Source organism: Filicampus tigris, chromosome 8 (genome assembly GCF_054856515.1).
Source record: "Filicampus tigris isolate MCC_2025a chromosome 8, RoL_Ftig_1.0, whole genome shotgun sequence".
Taxonomy (NCBI): Eukaryota; Metazoa; Chordata; class Actinopteri; order Syngnathiformes; family Syngnathidae; genus Filicampus; species Filicampus tigris.
The window spans coordinates 19,894,199-19,920,263 of NC_141224.1; the positions used below are offsets into that span (position 1 = coordinate 19,894,199).

The window sequence follows — 26,065 nt, forward strand, 5'->3', positions numbered from 1 at the left end:
TCAGTTTCAAAATATCATATCAGTTTGTTGTTTGATTAATATTAAGTCATGGAACAGAAAGGATAAGACATTTTACTTGAGCTTTTTCTGGAGCCTCCAAAAGACCCAGGTCCAGTATACTGTCAGCACCATTTTCCCTGGATAAAAGAGTTCATAGTTAGTCCCTTTGGATAGTGTTTTTTTCTAAGAGAGATTCAGTTGAACCTCAGAATATCAGTCATTATGAGGTATTGATGTTTTTTTTTTTACCCAAAAAAAAAAAAAAAAAGAAGATGGCCCACTCTAGTAAAAATGGAGCATAAATGTATGGTGTAAGAGGTGAATATATGCTAACCTTCCATGTGCAATGAGCAGCTCCATAGCCTCTTCTACTCTGGCTCTGAGAGAATCCTCACTAGCCAGCAGCAGCAGAAGTTGTGCAGGGGACAATTCCAGCAACATGCCTGTGATTTTACTGGCAAACGCCTGCAAACAAGCAACACGTTATAGGATGTACTAGAAAGAATTGTATAAGAGATAAAAGCATGTAAAATAAGGTTCACCAAAGTGGTGAATGTAGGCACCAGGTAGCCCCAAGGACCACATGAGCAACCTGCGGACCTGTTCTAAAAATACAAACCCAGTTCCAATGAAGTTGGGACATTGTGTTAAACATAAAAACTGAATACAATCATTTGCAAATCATGTCCAACCTATACAGTATATAATTGGATACACTACAAAGCCAAGATATTTAATGTTCAAAAAGTTGGGGCAGGGTCATGTTTACCACTGAGTTAGTGTTAAGGTTACCCAGTAGAAAAAATATCTCATCTTGGGTGCCACATTGCATCCGCCTGTCGCCAGTGGTAACATTAGGTAACACTGACAGACATACAAAAAGGTCACACCTTTTATGACAAATTTCGTAAGAATGCGGGTGTCAGGATTATTTATTGGTGTAAGTGTAAAAAGTGATTATGTTTTCCAAGAATAACAGTTTATGGACGAGGTTGCTCGTTACCTACCGGTTGCATTGCATGAACACGAGGGTAAAGTCTTTCTCCTAAAGCTTGTCTGTGGGCAGGTAGTGGGTCAGGCTCATCGTTGGGGTTGCCCTCTGATGAAGGTCTGAATGGCCTGGTGTCTATAGATAGTTGTCTCCTAGAGTCTCTGTAACATACAAACACAGATATGCAACTTGTCTTTAATGGCACCGTCCTGGCCTGTTCGAAAAGAGGCATGTGTAGCTAGAGTTCACCTGTCCCGGTCTCTCCTCGAGCCCGCTCGCAGACCTCCGCTTCTCCTCTCCCTTTCCCGATCTCTGTTTCTCAAACGCTGCATTAGATCTGAACAAACAAGGAAAAAAGTTCACTTTAAATTCATTTTAAATCTCAAATTAACTGCTCAGTATGCAAGAATGAACTCAAGTTCCATAATACAGTTATATATAGTTTCTTTGTAATGTCATACTTGAATTGTAATCGTGATGACACGTACTGCTGGCCTGCATGCCCTTGCTGACACTTTGGACGCAGTCCAAATTGGGCAGCTTGTCATTGGAGAGGAGAGCCAGCGCAATAGCTGTGTAGAAGCTGCGGGCTACACCACTGCCCTCGCCCGGCTCATCTTTGAAGGTGACCTTTACTCGGTGTACAGCCATTGGCGTGGTTGTGCATCTCCTGCCAAAGTGAGTGTTCAGCTGACGCATGGTCTGTTGTATTAGCTGGTCTCTATCCCGATCAACTTCCAAGGCCAAGTCCCGAGATTGCAGGTTCCTTAGCTTCTCCATTTCTCGGCGGAACTTTGACTCCTTCACCTCAAAGCCACCAAGTTCAGTGAGGATCTTAAAATAAAATAAAAAGTCATAAAATATTATTAAGCCTTTAAATAAAAAAACGTTTTCGAAATTATTTTAAGGCATCACCGAATGTTTCATTGACAGGTAATAAACTTTGACCAATGCAGTGAATGAAACGAAAAGAAAGTAATAAGTACCGATCCAGGCTCAGCCCCAACATCCTCCATGAAGACACGACCAAAGAGTTCCAGTGACAGACGCCAGCGTCCAAGCAGCATGTCATGTGAAATCATCATCCCCATGAAGCTACAATGAGGTCTGCCCACAGTAAAGCACCAAGGAATGTCAATGTTTAGTCTGTTACCATAGGCTGACTGTGTGAAATGATACCAAATTGCATATCTGAAGTTATGTTTATCAACAATGTCAGCAGTTAAAAGACGTGATTTGCTTTTTAAACTGTGGCATATCAAGTACAAGTTTGGGTATTTTGCATCTCCTGTGTTGAATCAGCATGAAATCACAGTGAATTCAACCTGAATGATGGAAGAGGCGGTCCATCACTTTCAGTGAGGCCAATCTCAGCAAGCAGGCTGCTCTTCAGCTGAGCAGCAAGGTCGTGGGGTGAAGGGCCTGCTTTGGAGGCTTCCAGCTCCTGGTCTGGCAGGGACTGACTCTCAGAGGTCCGCTGGGCAGTCTCCATACTCATCACATTCTTCAGGTTGGCTGAGTAAGACATCTTAGTGGGCAGGATCTGTGGGTTAGTGGAATTTAATGTAGTCTTGTATTGTGAGATGACAGTATGGTGGTGAAAGAATGGTAGTAAATGGCAATAAATACATGGATAGATAAATAAGCAAGCAAAAGCTTGTGTTCTAATATCAATTTAAATGACTGAGCAACATAACATACACTGTGTCTCTTGACATTATGCTCAAATGCTTGAGCAGCGTTAATAAGCAATCCAAATAGCCTTTAAAGAGTTCTATATATGAAAGTAGGGTTACCAAGAAATACATGTTATTTAGATATTAGAACACAGCTGCCCACCTGTTTTTCATGTGAAGAGGGGTGGTATACCTGAGAGGGGGAGGGCAGAGAAGCGCCCAAGTTTACCTCCAGGCAGTTTCTGTCCACACTTGCCTCAGCCAGGCCTTTGGTTGCCATGGAAGAGGAGGAGTACAAGCCTTGAGAGGGTCGCCCAAACAGATCCTCCTTCCTTGCGTTAGGCTGAAAAGGGTCATATAATGAAGATTTATCTTAAAGCTACAAACACCAGATAGGGTACTTGGTACTTTCACCTGAGAATTATTTATTAACATTATATGGTGCAGATATAGTGATTAATGTAAAATTGTGACTTAAAACATGGCATAAGCTCCTTTGCAAACCTGGTTTGTCATAAATAAAAAAAAACCTATGGCTGCAGCTATCGGATATTTTGGTATTCAGATATCCTATGGAAAATTTGAAAACAATACAATTTTATTTATATAGCGCATTTCATAACAGCTAGAGCTGTAACCAAGCACTTTACAAACAATCCAATAAATAGAACAAAAACAATAAAAGGCTGTGATACATAGAATAATCAGGTATTCAGATCAAAAACTAAAAATTTTGGTTATAAGTACTGAAGACAAAAAACCCATTTCCACTTTATAATGAACGTCCAAAATGTTTTCATTATCTAAATCGATATCTATCTATCTATCTATATCTAGATATAGATATAGATATAGATAGATATATTCAACGTTTTAAAACAAATTTAAACTGTACATAGCAGCACTCCATTTTCCTCTCTAGAAGCAGTGAGATTTTAGTATACACTAGGGCTGAAACGAATCCTTGATTAATTCGGGTACCTCAATTAAAAAACACAAAAAAACCCGACTTATTTATTTCTGCCTGCTTATTTACATCTACACTGTCAAGAAGTCAAGCTAAACACAGCAACATTTGTTTATGATATGCAACACGCTGTCAACGCGGTAAGAAGGCCAACTTTTAAATAAACTTTACCAAACAATATATGGACATCAATGCCTAGGTACACTTTTATAGTGAAGTTGCTCACGGCAGCATGCCGCGGCATAACTCTTTTTGGGGACGTTTGCCCTCACAAACTCTTGCTACCAACTTCAACAACACTACTGAAAAAACATTCAATTGCCGATAAAGGCGTTAAAAATGACATAATTACGCTGACAATGGATTTGTACAGTGCCTGTTGCCAGCGTTTAGCAAAGGCTCCAGTGCTAGCAAGCGCTATTTAGCGCTAGCAACGCTTCAGTGCTCCATATTGGTTAGAGAGAGCACACTTTGATGCTGACAGCCTGACACAGTTGCCGTTCCAATTGATCACTTTTTAACAAAACAGGCAGGCTTACTCAAACGAGCTGTATAGGAAGACAAAATCGCTACTCTGGTTCTGTTGTCTCTTTGTGCAAAATGTATGGGGAGAGATTTATCTAAATTCTCACAAAAATTTCTCGAGAGCAAAATAATGCACTGCTATGCACAGTACAGTATAAAAGGTTGATTATCGGAAAAATGAAAACCAGTTCGCCATTTGTGGGTTTTTTTGTCTTCTGTATCTTTAACCAAGCAAAAATATATATCTATTTTTAATTGAATACCTGATTATTCGATTCAAAATTTTAGTGGGATATCCAAAGACCAAAATACTCTATAACTGCAGTCCTAATGTACACGTACAGTAAATAAGCGGGTACCCGAAAGAAGAAAAAAAGGCCTCGAGTATTTAAAAAAAAAAAAAAAATTAAAGTTACCTGAATTACATGATTCGTTTCAGCCCCCCAAAAAACTTTAATTGGAAGACATTTCATCAATGTCTCTCTCATTAAAAGGTAAGATTTACCGTATTATGTTCATGGTTTGGCTGGTCCTGCGAATTATACTAAGATGCGACTTGTAAATATTAAAATTAAGCTGCTTTTCCACACCACACCGGCCTCCGTTGCTTTTCCATTACAACAGGCGGCAATCAATTGAGGCAGGATAGAGGCGGGAAAAACTAACTCTGCAACACGAACAGCATACGGGATTCTGCCAGAAGTAGTGAATCTCCGGCACTGGTTTTGCGGCGATTAAAAATATGAATCGCTGTTGCATGATGTGGCGACGTGGCAAATTACAGTCCATTTTATTTTGTACATCAGCTTTCGCACTGACAAAAAAATCAATTTCCAGTTTCAAGCGAGAGCAACAGAACCGGCCGCGGGCAAGACAAAAAGACAGTATACAAATTGTGTTTTACAATACTTAACCATATTTACAATATCATTTGGACCAATGTTCTTGGTGTCTTTTTTAAAAAAACAAAACAAATTTCTCCCAAAAACTGCAAATTGTACTCCGCAGCGACATGTTTTAAAAAAAATCTTACTCATGATGCATTTTTGTCTAGTGTGACTTATACTCAGGAGCGACATACCGGTAGTCCAAAAAATATGGTAATATAATACTTCATATTTAAGTTGTTTAAATTTCGATCAATTTCTTAACTCATTTGATGCCTACATCGTTTTCAATCGTTTTTTATAATCTACCAGTACACCCCCAACATTGAGTTAACTCGTTTTTTGTGTGCATTTGATGCCCAAGACCCTGACGCAATTAATCGCAAGTTTCAGGCTTGGGAAGCGTTGTAATGATCGCCAGCAGATGTCACCAGTGTCGTTTATCAAGCCCATTGCCAGTATATACAGTAGCACAATCTTCATACACTTTTCGTTTTTTTGGCATCAAAGTAGCTTTTTTAGAATTGTTTTGGGGCTTTTAAATAGGAAAAGTACTGTTTATATATCTGAGGTGTCATAAATACAAAAAATATTGGGATCAGTTGAAATTTATAAGTTATATCTGTCTTTCCACATTTTCAGTGAAACTTGCAGATTACTCAAGAATGACAAATGCTAGAAATAAACTTTTTTTTCTTATGAAAGAAGAGAGTCTAATCTTTCTTTTGGTAGTTTCAATGTCTGTATATTCATAAAACAATATTCTGTGGGCCTTCAAAGATGGGTCAAAATCCTGGAAAATGCCGTGCACTGAAGATCTTAGCTGCGCTGCGAATGGCTGGCATTGTATGAGTTAAAAAGGGGAATGATTATTCTGAATGTAGGTGGGTCTATAAGATTCTGCCTTGCAGACTGACTTAGCAACAATTCTTGCCTGCAAGAGGTGAGGTTGGTCTGCCAATGGGATGGCCTCAGCCAAGGGAACGTCAAATGGGTTAGGTGGGATACATCCCAAGAAGGTCATTGAATCTGAGCGACGGAAGAAAGGATGATTCTGTCCCGTTTCAGCAGGAACAGCATCTTCATCCTTGTCCTGTAAATTTGAACCTGGAGCAAGACAGTCATTGTTAGGCCATAAAAATATCCAGAGTTTTTGAAAATGTGCATATTTATTTGTATTACTTTGATTGGTGTCCTCATCATTTTCATGTTCAGAGTCCTCATTGTCCAAACCTAATTCCAAAATCTCTCGATTCCTACATGGAGACATGAATATAAACAGCAAACATGTTAAAGTGTGGTAGTATTTTAAAAGGCAAGAGGGAACACATTATGCCTGGATAGTATTAATTTTTTGAGTTTTGTTTGTTAGATTAATTTGAATTTTTTTGGTGCGGACAAATTAAAATACTTTTTTTTTTTTTTTTTGCCTATTGCTCCAGCGCACGTTTCGCTCCAATGGGCTTCTGTGGCTAACTCCTACTCCTTGTTTTCGTCACTGAATTACACACACCATAGACTAACACAACATGGCTACGGCTAAAGATAGCGAAACGCCCTTAGGTTTTAGGGAGATGTTGAGCCAGGCGTTTTTGGCCTTAATGGGTTAAATACTGTAAGTATCACAAACAGAGTACTAGGAACCAGGAAAGATAGCGGACCAACTTGTCTTGCTCTGCAGTTAACAAATGAAAAAGAAATCGCCAATCTAGGTTGTATTTAGGGCTGCACAATATTGGAAAAACATGGATGTTGAATATGGCGATCGACAGTACGATGTTTATCATGTATCTAAATTACATTTGTATTATCTAATAAAAGACATACTTTTTTTCATGCGGCAAAATAAGCAAGCTCAATGTGTTCTTAATAATTAATTGTAATTCTCCTAGATAATGCCCAACTATTGGGTGGAGATGTGCATTCAAGTGTGCATCTGACTGGTCAAATTCAGATAAAAGCATACAATTCCATGAGAAAATTGCATGTCTTTGCGACATGCATATTAGTATCGACACAAAGTGACTGAAAACGGACAAAAAAAAAAAAATCTTAAGAGGCCTTGTCTTCAGTGAATTTTCACAAAATAAAAATAAAAATCAACGTTTAGAGGAAATCTGTTTAATTTCTGAGTTGTATTGATAACATGTAAACAGATAAAAAGTAAAAAAGTCAGAGATTTGTTCTGGTGATGGTCTTCTAAACACTTTTGCATGTTTGCACTGAAGTCAAATGCTGACAATTTCAGAACTTATTCATTCAGAAATGTATTATCGAATGTAGACTTATAATGAGAAGTTTGGCAAATTTCTGCCTAGTTTCAAAACCCAAGTGAACAATTTCATTCGTGATATCCGCAGTTACCTCTTTCGATCAATCTGTGGGGTTTCGAGAGTGGTCTGCTGGTTCATGGCCTTAATCCAGTAGATAAGCGCCTGGAAAACATATGCCACGTGTTTCAGTGAGCACACATCAAGCACAGGAAGCACATCCGAGTGCTCATCATTGTGGGAGCGCATCAGCGACAACGCATAGTTCAAGAAGTCGCCGCGTGCAGACATGCCCTGGCGAGCTGTCAGTAGAGTGGCTGCTCTCCTGAAACAAAAAGAATGATAAAATCCTTATTAACTATAACCAATTGTTCAAAAGAATACTAAGGGTAACTACTACCGGCAAATTTGTATTCATGTATCTTTACCTGCGGCCTTCCAGGGTGCGGAGGTTTGCCTCCTCCCGAGCAGTCATGCGTTCGCGTCGAGCTGAATGCTGAGAGGCATGCAGCGGGTGACTGGGGTGACCCGGGTCTCCAGCAGATGATAAAGCTGAGCCATATCTCAACTGTGCCTCAGTGGAATCCATGATGGACACCATCCAGTTCCAGGTGGGAATCAACTTTTCCTCAACATAGTTCTGATTAAAGACATGGAGAATGTGTCTTGTTTAATATAGACCAAAACAAAAGCAAAATATAGTGAACAAATACATTGAGTAAGTCAATAATGATACAAGAGCAGACATCAAATATTCTGTATTTACATATAGAAGGCTCTGTTTTAATTGGCACTGTCAGAGATGTAGCAGTTAGTATGCATTTTGGGCACGTCACAATTATTGTGGTTGCCAGAGCTGGGCATTCGTCCATGCTTTAATCTGTCTATTATTTCCTGTCTATATTTCTGACCCGCCCGCCTGGTCGGTCTGAGTCAGCCAAATGGCGTTGAGAACAGTCTTTACCAGTACCACGTCACACGCAGTTGCCCCACTCCTGACACATAGCCAAACAAAGAAAATAAAAAAGGGTTGCATACCTTTTGGTCCCACAGATGCAATGACATGCCCAGTTTTGTTTTTATTTCACCGATCACAACGCTGTGTGTGTGTGTGTGTGTGTCTGTTGTTTATATTTGATATGTTTTCTTTATTTGGCGGCCTGTCTGCTTGTGCGGCGCCTGCGTGTGACGTGAAAATTGTGCTCTTGACGCCGACTGGCTGTCGCCGACGAGGGACGGACTGCGACCACGTGGGGCGGCCGGAAATACCGCCTAGAAGTTATAGACGAATAGAGGATGCCCAGCTCTGGTGGTTATGGGGTGCAGCGGAATTGTTTTGAATCTCTGTGTGATTCTGTACAGTTCTTTAAAGGGAAATTCAACCCATACATTTTTTTTCACAAATCTGTTCTATGTAGGCCCACTAGTTGAAACAAGGCATTCTGATAAATATTGCGTTTGTGGAATAAGAGTTAATCCTACCGTTTTTAGCCATCTCTGGGGGCAGCCATTTTGTCACTTCTGTCAACTGAAAATGACATCAGTGTCTTAGGGCTCGCTCAGATAACGACCAATCATGGCTCAGCTACAGAAAACAGGTGAGCTGTGATTGGTCGTTACCAAAACAAAAGCAGGTGGATTTTGCTGCTTAGTCCATAAACACAATATTAATCAGAATGCCTTGTCTTACTACTACTGCAAGCTACAACCACAGCAATAGACAGTACATCCCACAAAAGAACCATATTACAAAGCCCAATTCCAATGAATTTGGAACATTTGTGTAAAATGCAAAAACACAATGATTTCAAGAAATCATTTTCAAGCTATATTCATTCATCTTCAATCAACTCAACTGCTTACACTACAAAACCAACATATTCATTTAAACTGATGTTTTTTTTGTGTGTGCAAATATTCTCTAATTTTGAATTTAATGACTGCAACAGGTTCCCAAAAAGCTGGGACAGGGGCAACAAAAGACTGTAATTAAGGAATGCTGGAAAACCACCCGTTTGGAACATTCCACGGGTGAACAAGTAAACTGGAAACAAATGAGTGTCATGACTGAGTGTAAAAGTCAGTTGTTCAAAATCAAGGGTAGGGCGATGAACTTCATTTCGCCAGTGAGGGTGATGCCACCCCGCATAACCACATTGCCTCTATCAAATGATGTTACTCTTTCGGCCTAGTATTCTCCACATCTTCACCACTCTTTGACACTACCATCCCAATATAGACTGATCACTGAACATAACATTTGTCTTCATGTTCAGGTCCCATAAACTCAAAACCAGAGTCAATGGCAACTGTACATATACACATATACATATATATATATATATACACATATATATATATACATATATACACATATATACATATATACACATATATATACATATATACATATATATACATACATATATACATATACATACATATATATACATATACATACATATATATACATATACATACGTATACATATATATATACATATATATACATATACATATATATATACATATATACATATATACTGTATATACATCTTTAAACATCAAAGAAATGTTTTTAGACTACATTAACAATATCATACACCAATTATCTAAATAATTAATTATTAAATAAATACTTTTGGAGGGAGTAGTGCAAATAATATATTTCCACAATTGGTGGGATTGCTATAGGTCACCTGCAGGTTGACAGCATCCTGATAGGTAAGCTTCACAGAGGCAGGATATTGCGAGGAGACAAGGTGGTTGTACTTTGGAATCAAACTCATCAGATCCGAGATCTGTCTAATGACGATGCTGTACGCCCGGGCTAGGCTACTGGCAGATGTCAGATAGCTGCTAGTGTTGCTGGCCTCCAGAGCGGCTGCCGCTGCAGCAGCACTAGAGCTGATTGCACTTGAGCGACGCAAGTTGGTTGGGTCGATATATATGAGTCCAGTGGAGCTCGCTGTAAACAATAAAAGGAATCCGTATTAACATACAGTATGTGTCTGTTACACTTAACTAAAAACAGTCACTGAAGAATGTATTGATGCAAAAAAAAAAAAAAAAAAAAAAAAAAGCCAACAACAATTCACTGACCAGCTGATGTTGAGGAGCTGGGGGGGGCACTCCCAGTAGCCCTTTGGCTGGGGGTGTTTCTAACAGCCCACTGCATGGATCGAGGAGCCTGAGCTGCACTGTTGGCATGGGACGAATTAGTTGTTCTCTCCAGAGGCTCGTCAAACAGAAATGTCTCTTGGTCAACATCATCGCTCTGACTGCTGCTACTGTCCGAGTCACTGGAGTCATTGGACTGGGAGTCATCCTCTGAAAAGAAGGCGGGGACACTGCTCGCACCTTTAAAAAATAAGAAAATATAGGAAGTAAGTAATTTGTGTATTCATCTTCAATGTATTTGTATTTCAGTAATTTTTTTAGGGAGTCACACCACTACAAGGCCCACACTGATATGACGATGATAAATCAAATTAAAACAAGATACTGCTGATCACCTTGAACAAACAAAAAAAAATAGTCCTTCTTTGTGTGACAGACTGAGATTGAAACTTCAGTATTACTTTCATCATGACTTTGTTCGCGAGTTCAGCACCAGAGACTGTATTAGATTGTATAAAACGTAGAGAACCAATAAAAAAAATTTAGTAAGACTTTATTGAACCCAATAATCTCACGGCACATCACCAAACAAAATTACTCAAGTAATGATGATCTTGTCCCAATTTAGTCACAAATTGACATTCACTGTGAAACCTGAGTATGTTTAAATAATTAAACATACAACAATAAAGTCTATGTAGTCAAAGGAAGCCGTGACATATTCTGTCTATGACATATGAATGACAGCAGGTGGATACACAGGATTTGACATTTTTGCCATCTAATGAAAAGCATTGAATTATTCTGCCTCTCAGATGAACAAAGACATTTGTACTTAATTTATTCAACGAATCCGACGTGCTGCCGGCATTGCGGACCAAATTCTGACATTGGTCGCACATGGACCGAACCGCCAGTATCAGGGGGGTGGGTTTGGTGGCCCTGGCATTGCTTTTCTACTTTTTGCGGATGTTGTGGTTTTGTTGGCTTCAACAAGTCACAATCTCCAACTTTCACTGGGGCAGTTCATAGCAGAGTGTGAAGCGGTTGTAATGAGAATCAGCACTTCCAAATCAGAGACCACGGTCCTTAGAGTGCCCTCTTCAGGTTGGGGATGTGATCTATTGGAGGAGTTCAAGTATCTGGGGCTCTTGTTAATGAGTGAGGGGAAAATGGGGCAGGAGATGGGCAAGAGAGGACTGGAGCAGCGTCTGCAGTGATGCCAACTCTGCATCGGTCTGTTCTGATGAAAGGAGGAACAGAGCCGAAAGGCGGAGTCAGTCGTATGTTTTTTGGCAAACTCTATGCGGCCTTGTGTCTTGCACTGAGGAGAGGCTTCCGTCGGGCCACTCTGCCATAAAGCCCCGAGTGGTGGAGGGCTGCAGTGATATTTGACTTTGTGGAATTTCCTCCCATCTCCCGACTGCATCTCTGGAGCTCAGCCACAGTAATTTTTGGGTTCTTCTTTACCTGTTTCACCAAGGCTCTTCTCCCACCAGTGCTCAGTTTGGCTGGACAGTCAGGTCTAGGAAGAGTTGTGGTCGTCCCAAACTTCTTCCATTTTCGGATTATGGAGGCCACTGTGCTCTTAGTAATTATTTTGTAAGCATGGCCAGATCTGAGCCTTGCTGCAAAACCTCATGATTCTCATTCTCTCTAATATGCGCTGTGAGCTGTAAGGTCTAATATAGATCTTTCCTAATCAATTCCATCCATCCATCCATCCATCCATCCATCCATTATCGATACCGGTTACCCTCACAAGGGTCGCGGGGCGTGCTGGAGCCTATCCCAGCTGTCTTCGGGCAGTAGGCGGGGGACACCCTGAATTGGTTGCCAGCCAATCGCAGGGCACACAGAGACAAACAAACATCCGCACTCACAATCACACCTAGGGGCAATTTAGAGTGTCCAATCAACTTAACATCAACTTTTGGAATGTGGGAAGAAACCGGAGTACCCGGAGAAATCCCACGCAGGCACGGGGAGAACATGCAAACTACACACAGGGAGGCCGGAGCCGGTATCGAACCTACGACCTCTGAATTGTGAGGCGGACGTGCTAACCAGTCGACCACTGTGCCTAATCAATTACAGCAGCAGAACCAGCTCAAGAAGAATCAGGAGAAATAGTTGGCATGTGAGTTAAAATATGAAGGTCGCTGCAAAGAGTCTGAATACTTAGGACCAGATGATATTTCAGTTTTTCGTTTTTCATAAATTCACGAAAATGTCTAGCTCAGATAATGACCAATTACGGCTCACCCGTTTTCTGAAGGTGAGCCATGATTGGTCGTTATCTGAGCCCTGAGCAACTTCGATGTCATCTTCAGTCGACAGAAGTGACAAAATGGCCACCCCTAAGATGGCTGAAAGTGGGTGCACTTTGCTGCTTAACCTATATTCCACTATCGCAATATTAATCAGAATGCCGTATTTGAACTAGTGGTATTCTGGAAAAAAAAAAAGTTTGGGTTGACGTGTGTGTGTGTGTGTGGGGGGGGGGGGGGGGGGGGGTGCGTGTGTGTAGAAAAAAAAAATAACAAGGAAGAGAAAATATTATTGAACAAGAAAACAGGCTATATAAAAGGTAGTGTAAAGGCCTAGATAGACCAAACCGACGTTGGAGGTCGTGAAGCGTCTGTAAGCGTCTTGGGAGCATTTCTGCATGTTGAATCGGCGTCGCCAGTCGTGACATATGGTCACTCTGATTGGCTGTTAGCTAGCAAATCAGCGCTCGGAGCACCAACGGGAAGTGACAAATGCGGATAAAAAGTGAGCACGCCTTCGCTGCCTTAATCTTCTTACATGTACAGGAGCGAGGGTTGACAATTTAAGTACCGTATTGGCCCGAATATAAGACAGTGTTTTTTGCATTGAAATAAGACTGAAAAAGTAGGGGTCGATTTATATTCGGGGTCTAGATATTATACCCATTCACGACGCTTGATGGCGCCAGATATCATTGAAGCGGATGCTGAACTTGACTCCCCAGGCCCACCCCTGTCACGTGAGGATGATGTGCGCACAGCGAGGCAGATAGTTTGTGAAGAGTAATGTTCTGTCATGACAGATCTCAGCTACTCTCAAGTTAAACCAGTTTGCATTATTTTATTGCAATGTTTTTCCTTATTCAGATTTGTTTCAAGACTGCAGTTAGTTAGACTTCACTTTGATGCAGTTACTGCAATTTTGTTGTTTGATCACAATAGATTGGTTTATTTACAGTTCAAAAACCAGAAGCCATTCTTTTACGAATGTGATTGCACTTTAGTTTACATATTTAATGTTCAGATATTAAGATTTAAATGAGGCAAAATAACATGCTTTTTCTCTCAAATATATTGTTATAATCATTTGTTTCAGATGTATTTATTTTCTGCGCAAAAATTAATTTGGTGTTCAAAAAAACTTTTTTCAAACTTGAGTCTTGAAAAAGAGGAGGTCGTCTTATAATCAGGGCCGTTTTATATTCGGGCCAATACGGTATTTCACAATACCATGTCAAGAACATGATGGTTTACTTTGCGTGGGAGTTCATCGTGAGGGAAGAATATAGCTGAATGCATTGTTTACGTTTTATAATCCGCCCCCCGGCCAACGGCTTTCCAGTTGGATTTTTCTAACAATGAGAAATAGTGACCGCCGCCGATGGTATGGAAGGGAATCTTTTGCATGCGCATACGGTACTTTAATGGTCAACGTCGCCGTCTGTCATTGCAGTGTATTTTTCCAGCGTGACGTGGCGACAGCCAGCCGGACGCCACAAGGAGTAAGCGCCTGTCACTGTTGGCCAACGTTGTTTTGGTCTATCTAGGCCTTTAAGGTAAATACAACCCCACCTGCTTCAGAGCCAGCTGTGGCTGCTGTGACAACACTCCTACGGCCACTTGCATTATCCTGATTGCTGTGGTTACTTTCACTGTCGCTCTCCGTTTCAGCCGCTGCGAGAAGATCAAGCTCCATGTCACTACCTAAGAATGATAACCACAGACAAGAAAATATGTAATCGCTGCTCATGAATAGGTTTTAGCTTCAACTGTAATAATAATAATAATAATGTTGCACCATCTTCATCATGCTCATCATGCTGCCCTTCTGCCTCAGCATTTTCCTCTCCCTGTTCTTCTTGATCATCATGATGGTCTTCCTCACCTGCTACTCCTTCAACAACTTCAACCTGAAAAGCAAGCACAAAATAATTACACGGTGTTCCATACTATTATGAGTATACTGTAGGATTTAATTAAGTTCAAATGACCATTTTAGTTTTTTTTTGTTTTTTTTTCGGGACATGATTTTGCATTTTTAGTTTGTTAAGCTTGTTGACTGATATCAATATCAGACAGATATAGTAATAAATGTCTAAGATGAGCCTAATTAAATAAAAATTATCTAAGGAGGTTGTTCCACATTTGTTAGAAAGTCATTTTTTTAATGCACAATTTGGAGAAAAGGAAGATATTTCAACCGATGAAAGCATGGAATAGTGACTCCAAGGCCTTGCAAAATGAAATAAAACATTGGTCGAAAGAACATTTGTTTTTATGTTTTCAAATGATCTGTAAATAATTACAGGAATGAGAGGTTATATTCTGTCCTTCACAACCTATTTGTTTTATGTTGCGCAAAATAATATGGAAATTTTGAGTAAATTTGTGGAAAAATACTGTTGTATCATTGTATTTATGGTCAATAAAATTTCCCATAATTACAGATGCCAACATGATTGTTGATTAAAATAAAAGCACATTTTTCATATTCAATATTGAGTTTTATCCACTTAATCGATCAATCATCACTGATCTTTGTACCGTGTACACACATTTTGCCAGATTAAATTGTTCAATAAGGAACGACTTCAATTTAATAACTTGTATTAAGTTCACGAAATGTCAAATTATGTTAAATATTCAGACAGATTTTACGCTGCAAAAAAAACTCATACAGCATAAAGACGCTAAATATTAGTCATTGAAACTTAGACAAGGAAGCTTTGTTTATATAGCATATTTCATACACAAGGTAACTCGATGGGATTGACATAGCTACAATACAACATTTAAAGGAAAAATAAGTTTAATGGCAAAATACTTGAAAACATTTTTTTAAAAAACACGAATTTAAGACATCAAAAGTAGTGAAATAAAAAGTAAAAAAAATAGTAGAAGAACGTACCGCGCAAGAACATGATTTTGGAAAAAATGATTGTAGAAATGCTCTAAAAGACCTTAGTCATAGGTATGGGGGGGGAAAAAAGCATAGTTTTTAATCTGGATTTAAAAGCATTTACACTGACTAACTTTAGTTCTGTTGGCAGCTTATTCCATTTGCGTACGGCATAACAGCTAAATACTGATGCACCATGATTGCTTTGAACTCTAATAATTGACCTCATATTAATATTGCACAAATGCAATATTAAATTAGAACACTGTTTAAACTAGTGTAAAGGTTGCGCATAGAACATATTGTCAAGAAAATCTTTGACTTGACTTCCCCTTTAACTCATTCACTGCCATTGACGAATTTGTCTTTTCACAGTCCAGCCATTCTATCCCAGGAACTTGTTGGGGCTGTACTAGTAGATTATAAAAAAAAGCTACTTAAAACGATGTAGGCATCAAGAGTAAATGATTTAAAACTCCCACCTCTTCCACATCTGCTGAAACGATGTCATCCTGTTCCTCATCTCTGCCTCTGACAGGCTGAGACTGGCTGCTATGCCGGGGTTGGGGGTTCCTAATGATATAAGAAGCAGCAGTCTGGCTGGAGCTGGAAAAATGGAAAAAAAAATGTCTTTAAAAAGTTATTTTTGTGCATTTACATTATCTTTACTTAAGTCACAGATATTAAAAAAAAAAAAAAAAAAAAAAAGGAAACAGAATTTATCTCATTTTTCTAATGAATTCATTAAAAGGCAAACATTGGGGTAAACAAATCAACACACTTGCTAGATTGATCGGGTGAAGGTCTCGGAGGAAGTGGTTCAACAGAAAAGAGCTCCTCACTGCCCTGGACGGCATCAATACTTGTACTAGCCAAAGTAAATGGGGCTGTTGGTCTTGCGATGCCCATTCGCACAGGAACAATTAGCGACTCTGCCACATTACAGAGCTCCTCTACAGCATAGGGTAGAAGAGCTTGGAAAACACGACGGCATTTACCAATGGGTTGGGGGATGAAATTGCTGTAAGAAAAAGAATTGGGGTAACAAAAATCAGAGGGACAATTCATTATTAACAACCTTGACTAAACCTTTATACAGTAAACCACCCTCCATTGTGGTCGTTAACGTTCCAGAACCCCCACAACAAGTGCAATCTGCCATCTCGAAATACACCCTAGGCATGTTATTATAGCATTTAGGTCACTTGCATTTTTTTTAATTTTTTTTTTAGTTCTTTAACTCATTCACTGCCATTGGCGAATTTACTTGTCTTTTCCCAGTCCAGCCATTCAATCCCAGGAACTTTTTTTTTCTTTTCTAATTTTTTTCAAACATCAGTATAAAATAGGGTCTGAAAATGTCTGTCAGTGAATGAGTTAAACACACTCAAAACAATATAAACGCATTTAAACATGTATCATATATTAAGAGAGACCAAGCTGAATGAATAACAAAAATCTTGTATAAACAACGGCGACGATGATGATGAAACTGCTGGAATACAATATATTCCTGTTTCAATGCCGAAATAAAGGTTATGGGCAGTTGCTGGATGGCTGTGTTTCTTCCTTTGTTTTATCTGAGTGGTCTTCTTTTGTTTTATCTGAGTGGCTACATCAATGTTTTTGCATGACCCATGTCAGTATCCCACTCTGCTAAGATTATAATCTGTACAGGAAGGGGATAGGCCAAGTGTGCGTTATGCGCCTACTGCAAGAACATAAACACCAATTATCGGCTGACAACGATAGAAATGCTCTGATTGGCTGATTCGGTAGATACAGGTATTTTTGCGTGATAGGCGGGATTTAAACTCAAAACGATGTCGCAAAATGCCAGTAAATGGACAAAATACAAAATTATACAACACAAAATTAATAATATTTAAAAAACAAACAAACATGAAATACTCTGACAGAGAATACGGAACCGGCAATGGAGGGGTTTTAATTGTATTAAGGTAAAAAAGAACCCCTTACATCCCCACCCCCGGTTCCACCCTCGCTTGTATGTGGAAATCTTACTTTTTCTTCTTAGATGAGGCCATCTCCACACTGAGGATTACAAATACTCGAGATACAGAGCGTAGAAATCTCCTCGTAACATTGACTGCCTCTTCTCTTCGGCCAGGAATGTACTTGTTCTGTAGCTCCTTCACCAGTGTACCAAGTAAAGTGTCTATGAACTGACACAGAGAAAAGATAATGAATACCCTCTATGTGTAAGTCAAATGACCTGGTAGAGATGTAAAAATAGATTTGGTTTCACAATATCCCAGGAGCAGTGATGCTGGTAACACGTTACTCCAAAATGTGTACGTTTGACTATGACTAATCTAACATGTTACTTTTTCCAGTCAGGTAATCAGACTACAGTTACTGTTTAGATATCACTAAACGCAACTATGTCGAATATATGTAGTTTTACTTGAAGGGGGTATCAATGTCTTCAAACCTCCAGTTTGAAGCAGTAAATGATAAATGGGCTGTCCCTTGTATAGCGCTTTTGTACCTTTGGTACTCAAAGCACTTTACACTGTACCTCATCCATCTACTGATGACGCAGCATTAGGAGCAACTGGGGGTTTAGTATCTTGCTCAAGGATACTTCGGCATGGTCACAATGGCCGGGGATCGATCCCACAACCTCTGGATTGGGAAATGACCACTGTACCACTGAGCCATGCTGCCCCAAGCAGTGAGAAAGAATTAACAAGACTTAAATGAACAGCACACACATCTCAGCAACGGCGCCTTCCTCACACACATATTGTGCATTTAACAAAACTACTAGTAAATGAATAATAAAATACAGGCGGACACCTGAATCCAAACACCATAGCACTCTGTAAAGGCACTCAACAAAGAACTATAAATTATGGAATATGTAAGAACGGGAAACTCGGGTATTTACAACTTCAACAAAGTTAACCATTGTTGGAGACACCAACCTCACATTCCCGTCTGAGGGAGTGACATGTATGTGTCGTGTCACGTTTTCAGCGCAATGACGACTTGCGCGTCCAATACTACATAAACTAATGGAGGAAGGAGAACGGTTTGCATTTTCAAGCTGGAAATAGTCACTATTTTGAGTCAGCTACAAACAAATATAATAAGGTTTGTTGCACTCTTTGTGCTGTCAACAGTGTTTCCGAGCTGCATTAACAGTACGTAACACCCCCCCCAAAAAAAAAGACATGGATCACAGTGCAAGTATGCATTTGAGCGTAAAGTGAATATCCCGCCAGATTGCGTGAGTACAAGAGGTCCCCAAATTTAATTGTTATATTTATAAACAATGTGCATATAAATAAATGTAGCAAAGTTGAGTGTTGCTGCCATTATAACAATCGTTATCAATTAAGACACTATTTTAGATTTTATTTTTGAAAAGTTTATGTTTAGTATAGAAAGTCATAAAAAATATAAAAACAAGTAACCCATTTATTTCAAGTGAAATCCAGAAAAGACTTATTTATTTATAAATAAAAATAATTAAAACGGTTATATTACTCTTACATGTCACTGTTAAAATGTGCCTTCAATGAAGTGGCAACTGGCAAAATGTTAAGGAGGGTTATGGTATGTGCTGTATGAATTAACTTGTAATGTAGCTTGTTTACATTAAAAATCAAGTAATTGGTAAATTAACTAAGTTACTTTTTAAAGCTTGTAATCAATAAAGTAACCAAGTTACTTTTTCAAGGTAACTGTGGCAACAATGGCCAGGAGCAATGTGAATGAAGCATGATGCTGAGTGAACTTACAGTGATGTCAGGAGCGCACTTGACAATGAGGCAGTGGGTAAAACAGTCAAGGCGAATGGTGCCACTCTGCTGATTCAAGTAGACCTGCTCTTCAGGAAGGAGATGGGCAATTCTGCTGCTTGCACTTAGACTAACAAAAAAAAACAGGAAAATATTGAGAGAATCAAATAAGTAGCGAATATCATGCGACCAAACCCAGAAAACAGGTGAACTGTGACGTGTGCATGCTAGCTCGTGGGCACTGTGACTTCAATTTCAGTGGCCAGAAGGTGTCAGTGCAGGGCAAAATGGCAGTCCCCTGAGATGGATGAAAACGGGTGGGTTTTTTTCTGCTTAATTCACATTCCACAAATGCAAAATTAATCAGAATACTGTGTTCAGACTAGTTGGGGCACACATTTTTTGACTTGACTTCCAGTTTAATTTGTTTGCTTTCTCATTGATGGCAAGAGACATGCTTTATCATTGCTGAAGCTCTCATTTTTCTACACCATGTATTCAGAGGTGTTTAATTATGAGATTGGGCATGTATTTTAAAAAAGTTAAACCACAATTTTGATCAGCACACGTATGCCACTGCACACTTTGTACATGTGCGCTTTTCTTATTAGAGTCTAGAGACGAACAAGACAAGACTCACGAGAACATTTCTTGTGAGCTCAAAACACACCTTTGCGCCCAAAAGTTTCATTTTACGTGCTTATAATTGTGGCTAAGTCTAATGCCATACTGTAGCCTTACCCTGCATCCGCAGAATGTCCTTCACTTTGTGATCAGGGTTTTTTTTTGTTGATTTTTTCCCGACTGAAAATTTTATCAAATATATTTCTATTGATATTGATCACGTGTGTATTGTAATAAACACTGATAATGATTTATCCAAGTTAAACACATTTTTCTTCATATAGTGCTGGGAGTGCATAGGCATAGTACTTACGGGTCTTTATTCTCCTGAGAACCAAACATGATCATCGACTTGAGAGCATTCCAGTCTTGCAGAACCCTCTCCAGAGCCAATTGAGCAAAGCGGGGAGGCTCCAGGTCATGATCTGGCATATCAGAATCTCAAATGGGGAAAAGAAGACACTTTCATACTGCATAGATATGAGGAGACTCAGGTAAAACAGGAGTTTATGGCAAGCCTACCATCTGCACTTGCTGCCTTGCGATTTCTGTCTTCTCTGATGCGTGGTGGCCTGTACTGACAGTGCTCAACACTCTGCCTGGCAACAGTTTGCACTAAGAACAGCAGTATATGCTCACCCCTAGAGATGGAAATAATCAGGATCATGGCTCTTTGCAAGCAAAGCAGAACCGTGACATATTACAAAGCAATTCAAGTTTATTATGTATGTATAACCTATACCTGCTGTTTGGTGCTGTAACCAAGTTAGTGGTAGTGAGCAACCTGTACAGCAAATCCAGGCGAGCAGCCTTTTGTCCAGCAATCAGAGTTTTACACTTGCATTTCTCCCAGCAGTCACAGTATGCTGTGGGGGAGGTCCTCTTGAGCCTGTCATAGCAAAACAATTTTATTATCCAACAGGTGGTGTGAATTATAATGAGATTTAGAGCCACACAACACGTAAGAAATCTACATAGCTAAAAATAGCCATACTCAATACTAACTTGCAGTCGTGTCCTTTATGACACACTCTGGCACACTCTGTGCAGCAGCAGAGAGACTCAAGTAATCCGCACGTCCGACACTCAAAGATGTCCTAAATGCAAAGTGTGAGTTGGAGACAGCTTCTAGTCAACATTCAAGTCATTCTATTATTTGCTGAGTTCCTGTTAGTCGGTTCAGTGTGAGGACTGACCTGATTAATGTGCTCAGCTCCAGTCCAAGTGAAACTGCATGTGTCATTACAGCAGAGGACATAGAGGGGCGAATCGTCGGGATTAGTTCCCAGAGGGCAAATCATTTCCATGAAAACAGACTCTGAATCTTCCTTCTCTGCAATGCCTGGGTCGCCTACTGTGCATTTCAGACATTCAAGCACACAAAACAGAGGAAATGAATAGGAATTGAAACACTGTGTTGTTTAGTAAGCAGCAAAATAGGTCAGGATTCTCAATATAAAGACAAGCTGTCATTATTCTTCTGCTATAACAGCAGACAAAATGATTACAAGTTGGGGCGGCCGTGGTTCAGAGGTAGAGCGAACCATCCAAAACCGCCGGGTTCACGGCTCAATTTGTTTTGTTTTTTAATATCGTGAGCTTGTATACAGTACCGTGAGATTTTATATAATCGCCAACCCCCACACAATGTCGTGATAATTATCGTATTGTGACATTTGGATATCGTTACATCCGTAATAGACACCTGCTAGCGATTAGATGCAGATAATAATGACTGAATGTAAACACAGCTGGAAGGAATTTGAATTAAAGGCGACAAACTGAAAAGCTGACATCCATCCATACATGCATAGGGCTCACCGGCATTACAAGGTGGACTGTCGATTTTTGAGAAAATTAAAGAGTTTTAATTTTTTTCGTTATGGTCCGAAAAATATGGTATTCAAAATGTTTTATTTCTCATTCATCTGTTTAGGAAGAACACTGATGAAAAATCGTGGGCCACCTCCATTGTTGGGATAGTATCCACTACTGCTAGTGGGATCGCGGACAGCGTTTGGTCCGTCCAATATCCCAAAGCCTCGTCCCATGCACTGGGCATAGATCCACACATTAGAGGCACTTAAGGGAAAGTTAACTGTTAATTGATGGACAGATAAAGACAGCGGTACATTCTTATTCTTTTTCTCAAACTGCAGCTGACCACAGACACTAGAACGTACTGTATGAATGAACACATTTGATTGACAGGTGAATATCAAGCGTGTTTCCAGTGGATTCAGTGAACACGGCCACACTATTCTACAGCTGGAAGGCGGGCTCTATTTATTATGCAGGCATGTCAACAATACTATTCTTTGTGTTGTGTCAAATTTACAAGACATTTTTTATTCCCATTATAGGGTCTTTAAATTACCTTTGGTCATTTTCTGTGCTGCCTCCAAAACAGTAATGGCTGCCGGGTAGGCTCTCCCACTGACTGCCAGCATGAAGGGGGTCATTCCACGTGCATCCCTTTAAAAGGAAAGTAAAACAATTGAACAAAATAATAAAAAAATAAATACATAAAATAAAATAAAAAGTTTCAAATAAACTTAAAACCTGTTTAACCCATTAAGGCCGGGAGAGTATATCCGCATTTCTACCACTAAAGCCGCGAGAGCTGTTGCGTGTTTCTACCTTTAAAGGCGGGAGAGCATATATGGCATTTTATTTTTTCTATTCCAATTCTCGGTCTCCTAGCCAATAAAATGCATCGGAATATACACATGGCAGCGTGGTAACTCCTTGGAGGATGTCAGTAATATCCGCCAGTAGCGGACGCCTCTCTCTGAAATAAGTGATGGCAGTGAAAAAGACAACGCGCCTGTGGACATCAAAACAGTGGAAACAGTCGAACGTGATATACTGTATTTATGTTTGTAGACAATGACGATATCGACGTCTTTCTAACAGAATAGAGAATGGTTCTTAACACTCTTTTTTTTTTTTTTTAATTAAAAACAGTTCTTCTCTTGCACCGATAAAAAAAAAATTAAGTTATATTTACATCTTCGATTGAGACAGTAACGATTAATAAACTCGGGCCAGTTTGAAGGCCACATGTCTACGCTTTCAATTTCTTTTGGAATTGTGTTTCTATCTGCCACAGGGGCTGAGATATTGATTATTTTGTAGTTGTTGAATTTCCGGGAAAACCTCAGGTTTTCGAGGGTGATTCCAAAGACGACTTGAGGTTTTAAAGAGTTGTTTAGCCAGGCGCTTTAGGCCTTAAAGGGTTAATGCAACATTAAACAGGAAAAGTATATTATGTTCATCAAGTGGAAAATAATCATACTTGGCAGACAGTAGTTCACGCAGATGTGGCCTCAGAACAACACTGTCGCACATCAGCTTTAGTATCAAGTGGGCATTGGCCTTCCTGTCTTTAGATTCAACAACAGATGGCTCTGTGGATGGTCCTGCTAATATTGAGGAGGGAGAAATACACATTAAAAGAAGCAGCAACACAGAAGAGGAGACCTTATGCTCCACAGTGTACAATGTACTTTTATATTTAATCTTTACAATCAGCCTGGTTGCACCATTTCAGTGCATTATGCTACCTTATAGAAAGGTCTCATCAGGACTGACAAAAAAAAAATGTATGACACGAGCCAATCATAAGTTTAGTCAAACATATCAGCAAAATTGTTGTCTGCCTCTTTTTAACCATATTACAAGAGATGTGGGTCATAGCCATTGAGCTCCAATGCAAGACCAAGGCAGAAATGGCGAAACAATCACTTCCACTGTATTTCTATTAAATCATGGAGCAACTTAGTGACCTGGTATGGTAGACGTGCTCGGGCCCTGGCTGGTCCCGGTGGAGGCTGTTGTTAGTGAACCCATAGGTGGTGCTAGAATGAAGTCGATGTCACCCTCTGTAGAAACAAGATGGAGAACATAGTAACCAAAATAATATATTACACCTCATTCAGAATGCATTGGATCAATTCACTTTATTGCCCAAAACAGAATAAAATGCAACTGCTTGCTCTCGTACACTGTAAAATCATGCTACATTGAGACCAAGTATTATTGCAAAATAGTGTTGGGATGATAGGGGAAAACAGATTTGAACAAGAATCCTCATCCCCAATGATACTTATTACTTTTTGAATTTCAAATGTTAGGTAACGGTGACAGGCAAAAAAGGGCAAACCATTTCAAGAGCAATGCTATCTCGCAAATTTCAACACTATGCACAGTCCAATGACTGGTCCAAGTGATATCATTATGAAGTAAAAATACAAAGTAAATACGCACATTATTTTGAATTTGGTTACAAAAGGCGAGGTTTGCTTGATCATCACTCGGGCTCTTAATGACTTGTGTGTTGGTATTTTCACCATGAGTTAAGTGTGAATGCAGAGCAGTCGCAGCAGTCGGTATGGTACACAATTGTAATCTATCTATAGTTTTTTTAATTTTCACAAATTGTAAATGCTAAAAAACAAAAATATTGCTGGCATCGGGCCAAAACCTTATGCCTCCAAAATAGTCACTTTTCAGGAGACCCCAGAAATGGCAAGTTTGTTCAACCATTTGCATTGCATCATGAGAGAGGGCAAGCCATTTTCAAATCTTTCAACATTTTCGATTGGTCAGTAATGTAGAACCCACGGGTGTGGACTGACCAATAGTATACATTTTTTACAAAATATGAAATTCACCAAAATGTGACTTAGGAGGTTTTGGCCTGACACCAACGATATACCAAACCATTTTAGCCACCTTCAGGTGGGATTACAGTAGTATAGAAAAGGGGCAGATTTTAACAGTTCATTATGAGCAATGGAACACCATGAGGACGAAAACTTTCAAACAAAGCAACAGGTAAAAAGAATTAGAAAAAAAAAAAAAATTAGAGTGCGTGTGTTCAGAGAGGCAGAGCTAAATGTCCCTCATTTTCATCTCTCAATTAATTTCATAAATGAGCATTTGGGGGTTATTTTAAATGCATTTATTTTGATATTACTGTTCAGCTGCACAAAAGAAAAAAGGTCAAACAGTTTGAGAATTGTAATTGACTATTACACAATACTTGGTGAGTTTTTATTTTTTCTCTTTTTAAATCTTGCACTCCACAAATACTCCATATTTAAAAAATTAAAACTAATACAAAAACAATAAAAACTAAAGTAAAATGAAGCATTTTAGAAAAACAAGAAAACATGTTTTAAGGCACACTCACCAGGGTCTATGGGTGGAGGATCAGGGACCCAACTTGGTGGGGCAATTGGGGGTGACACGGGGTCCTGGTGGTCACTGGAGGATGGGCCAGACTCATGACGGCCAAGGCCGGCTGCTCTTAGAGAGCGCCGCATCATTTCTCTCAGACGAAGTCTGACGCCAATAGAGGAAATAATACATTGATATCATCGAAGTTTCAAACATTATAGAGTCATTACAAATACAGGGCCGTAAAAAATATTTGCCCTCTTCGGAAATTCTTATTTTTTTGGCATAGGTTCCCCACTTTAAAAAACTACTCAAAGTTACCAGATCTTGTGTGACAGAAGTACTTGCCCCCCTTTGTTCAATCATGTGTTTACAGTGGCTAATCATATTTTTCAGTTCATTTTCACTATCCATACCCAAGCCCGATTTCACCCAGACCCGTTCAATCAAGAAATCACCTAAATAGAACCTGTCTGACAAAGTAAAGTCTGCCAACAGATCTAAAAAATCTGCAACAAAATGTCGTGATCCAAAGAAATTCAAGAACAGATTATGACATACCATTCTGGTAAATGTTATGAAATCATTCCTAAAGCTTTAGGACTCCTGGGAATAACCGCGAGACAGAGCCAATGTCCCCCAATTGAGAAAGCATGGAACAGTGGTTAACCTTCCCGGTAGTGGCCAGCGAACAGAAATTACCCCAAGACCACAGCGACAACCCATCAAGGAGATCACAAAGGAACACAGGATGTCTAAAGAACTGCAGGCCTCCATCACCTCTGTTAAGGTCTGTATTCATCTGTATCATATTCCATACCGCTTATCCTGAACAGGGACTCAACAGTGGGGAAAAGAGAAAATTGCATCCATGGCAGAGCTC

The 26,065-nt window shown here is 39.6% G+C and overlaps 1 protein-coding gene across 3 annotated transcripts in view; it reads right to left on the minus strand.

The window, feature by feature from the left end:
- Positions 1-26,065, minus strand: part of ubr5 (ubiquitin protein ligase E3 component n-recognin 5) — a 69,669-nt gene that overhangs the window by 3,889 nt on the left and 39,715 nt on the right. Inside the window, exons 23-51 of one of the 3 annotated variants that reach the window (XM_086037592.1) lie at positions 25,196-25,347; positions 23,787-23,882; positions 23,297-23,420; positions 22,376-22,473; positions 21,195-21,352; positions 21,004-21,095; positions 20,741-20,887; positions 20,521-20,639; positions 20,312-20,438; positions 19,375-19,504; positions 17,630-17,790; positions 16,386-16,625; positions 16,087-16,210; positions 14,504-14,615; positions 14,278-14,409; positions 10,418-10,675; positions 10,015-10,283; positions 7,745-7,956; positions 7,411-7,641; positions 6,229-6,302; positions 5,981-6,153; positions 2,861-3,010; positions 2,317-2,534; positions 1,978-2,098; positions 1,453-1,825; positions 1,241-1,328; positions 1,008-1,152; positions 335-465; positions 77-137 (exon numbers count right to left, since the gene is read on the minus strand). In XM_086037592.1, the coding sequence (XP_085893718.1) occupies positions 77-137; positions 335-465; positions 1,008-1,152; positions 1,241-1,328; positions 1,453-1,825; positions 1,978-2,098; positions 2,317-2,534; positions 2,861-3,010; positions 5,981-6,153; positions 6,229-6,302; positions 7,411-7,641; positions 7,745-7,956; positions 10,015-10,283; positions 10,418-10,675; positions 14,278-14,409; positions 14,504-14,615; positions 16,087-16,210; positions 16,386-16,625; positions 17,630-17,790; positions 19,375-19,504; positions 20,312-20,438; positions 20,521-20,639; positions 20,741-20,887; positions 21,004-21,095; positions 21,195-21,352; positions 22,376-22,473; positions 23,297-23,420; positions 23,787-23,882; positions 25,196-25,347 (4,516 nt within the window). Of the gene's footprint in view, positions 1-76; positions 138-334; positions 466-1,007; positions 1,153-1,240; positions 1,329-1,452; positions 1,826-1,977; positions 2,099-2,316; positions 2,535-2,830; positions 3,011-5,980; positions 6,154-6,228; positions 6,303-7,410; positions 7,642-7,744; positions 7,957-10,014; positions 10,284-10,417; positions 10,676-14,277; positions 14,410-14,503; positions 14,616-16,086; positions 16,211-16,385; positions 16,626-17,629; positions 17,791-19,374; positions 19,505-20,311; positions 20,439-20,520; positions 20,640-20,740; positions 20,888-21,003; positions 21,096-21,194; positions 21,353-22,375; positions 22,474-23,296; positions 23,424-23,786; positions 23,883-25,195; positions 25,348-26,065 lie in introns of all 3 variants that reach the window. The other 2 variants (XM_086037593.1, XM_086037591.1) reach the window with 2 other exon arrangements.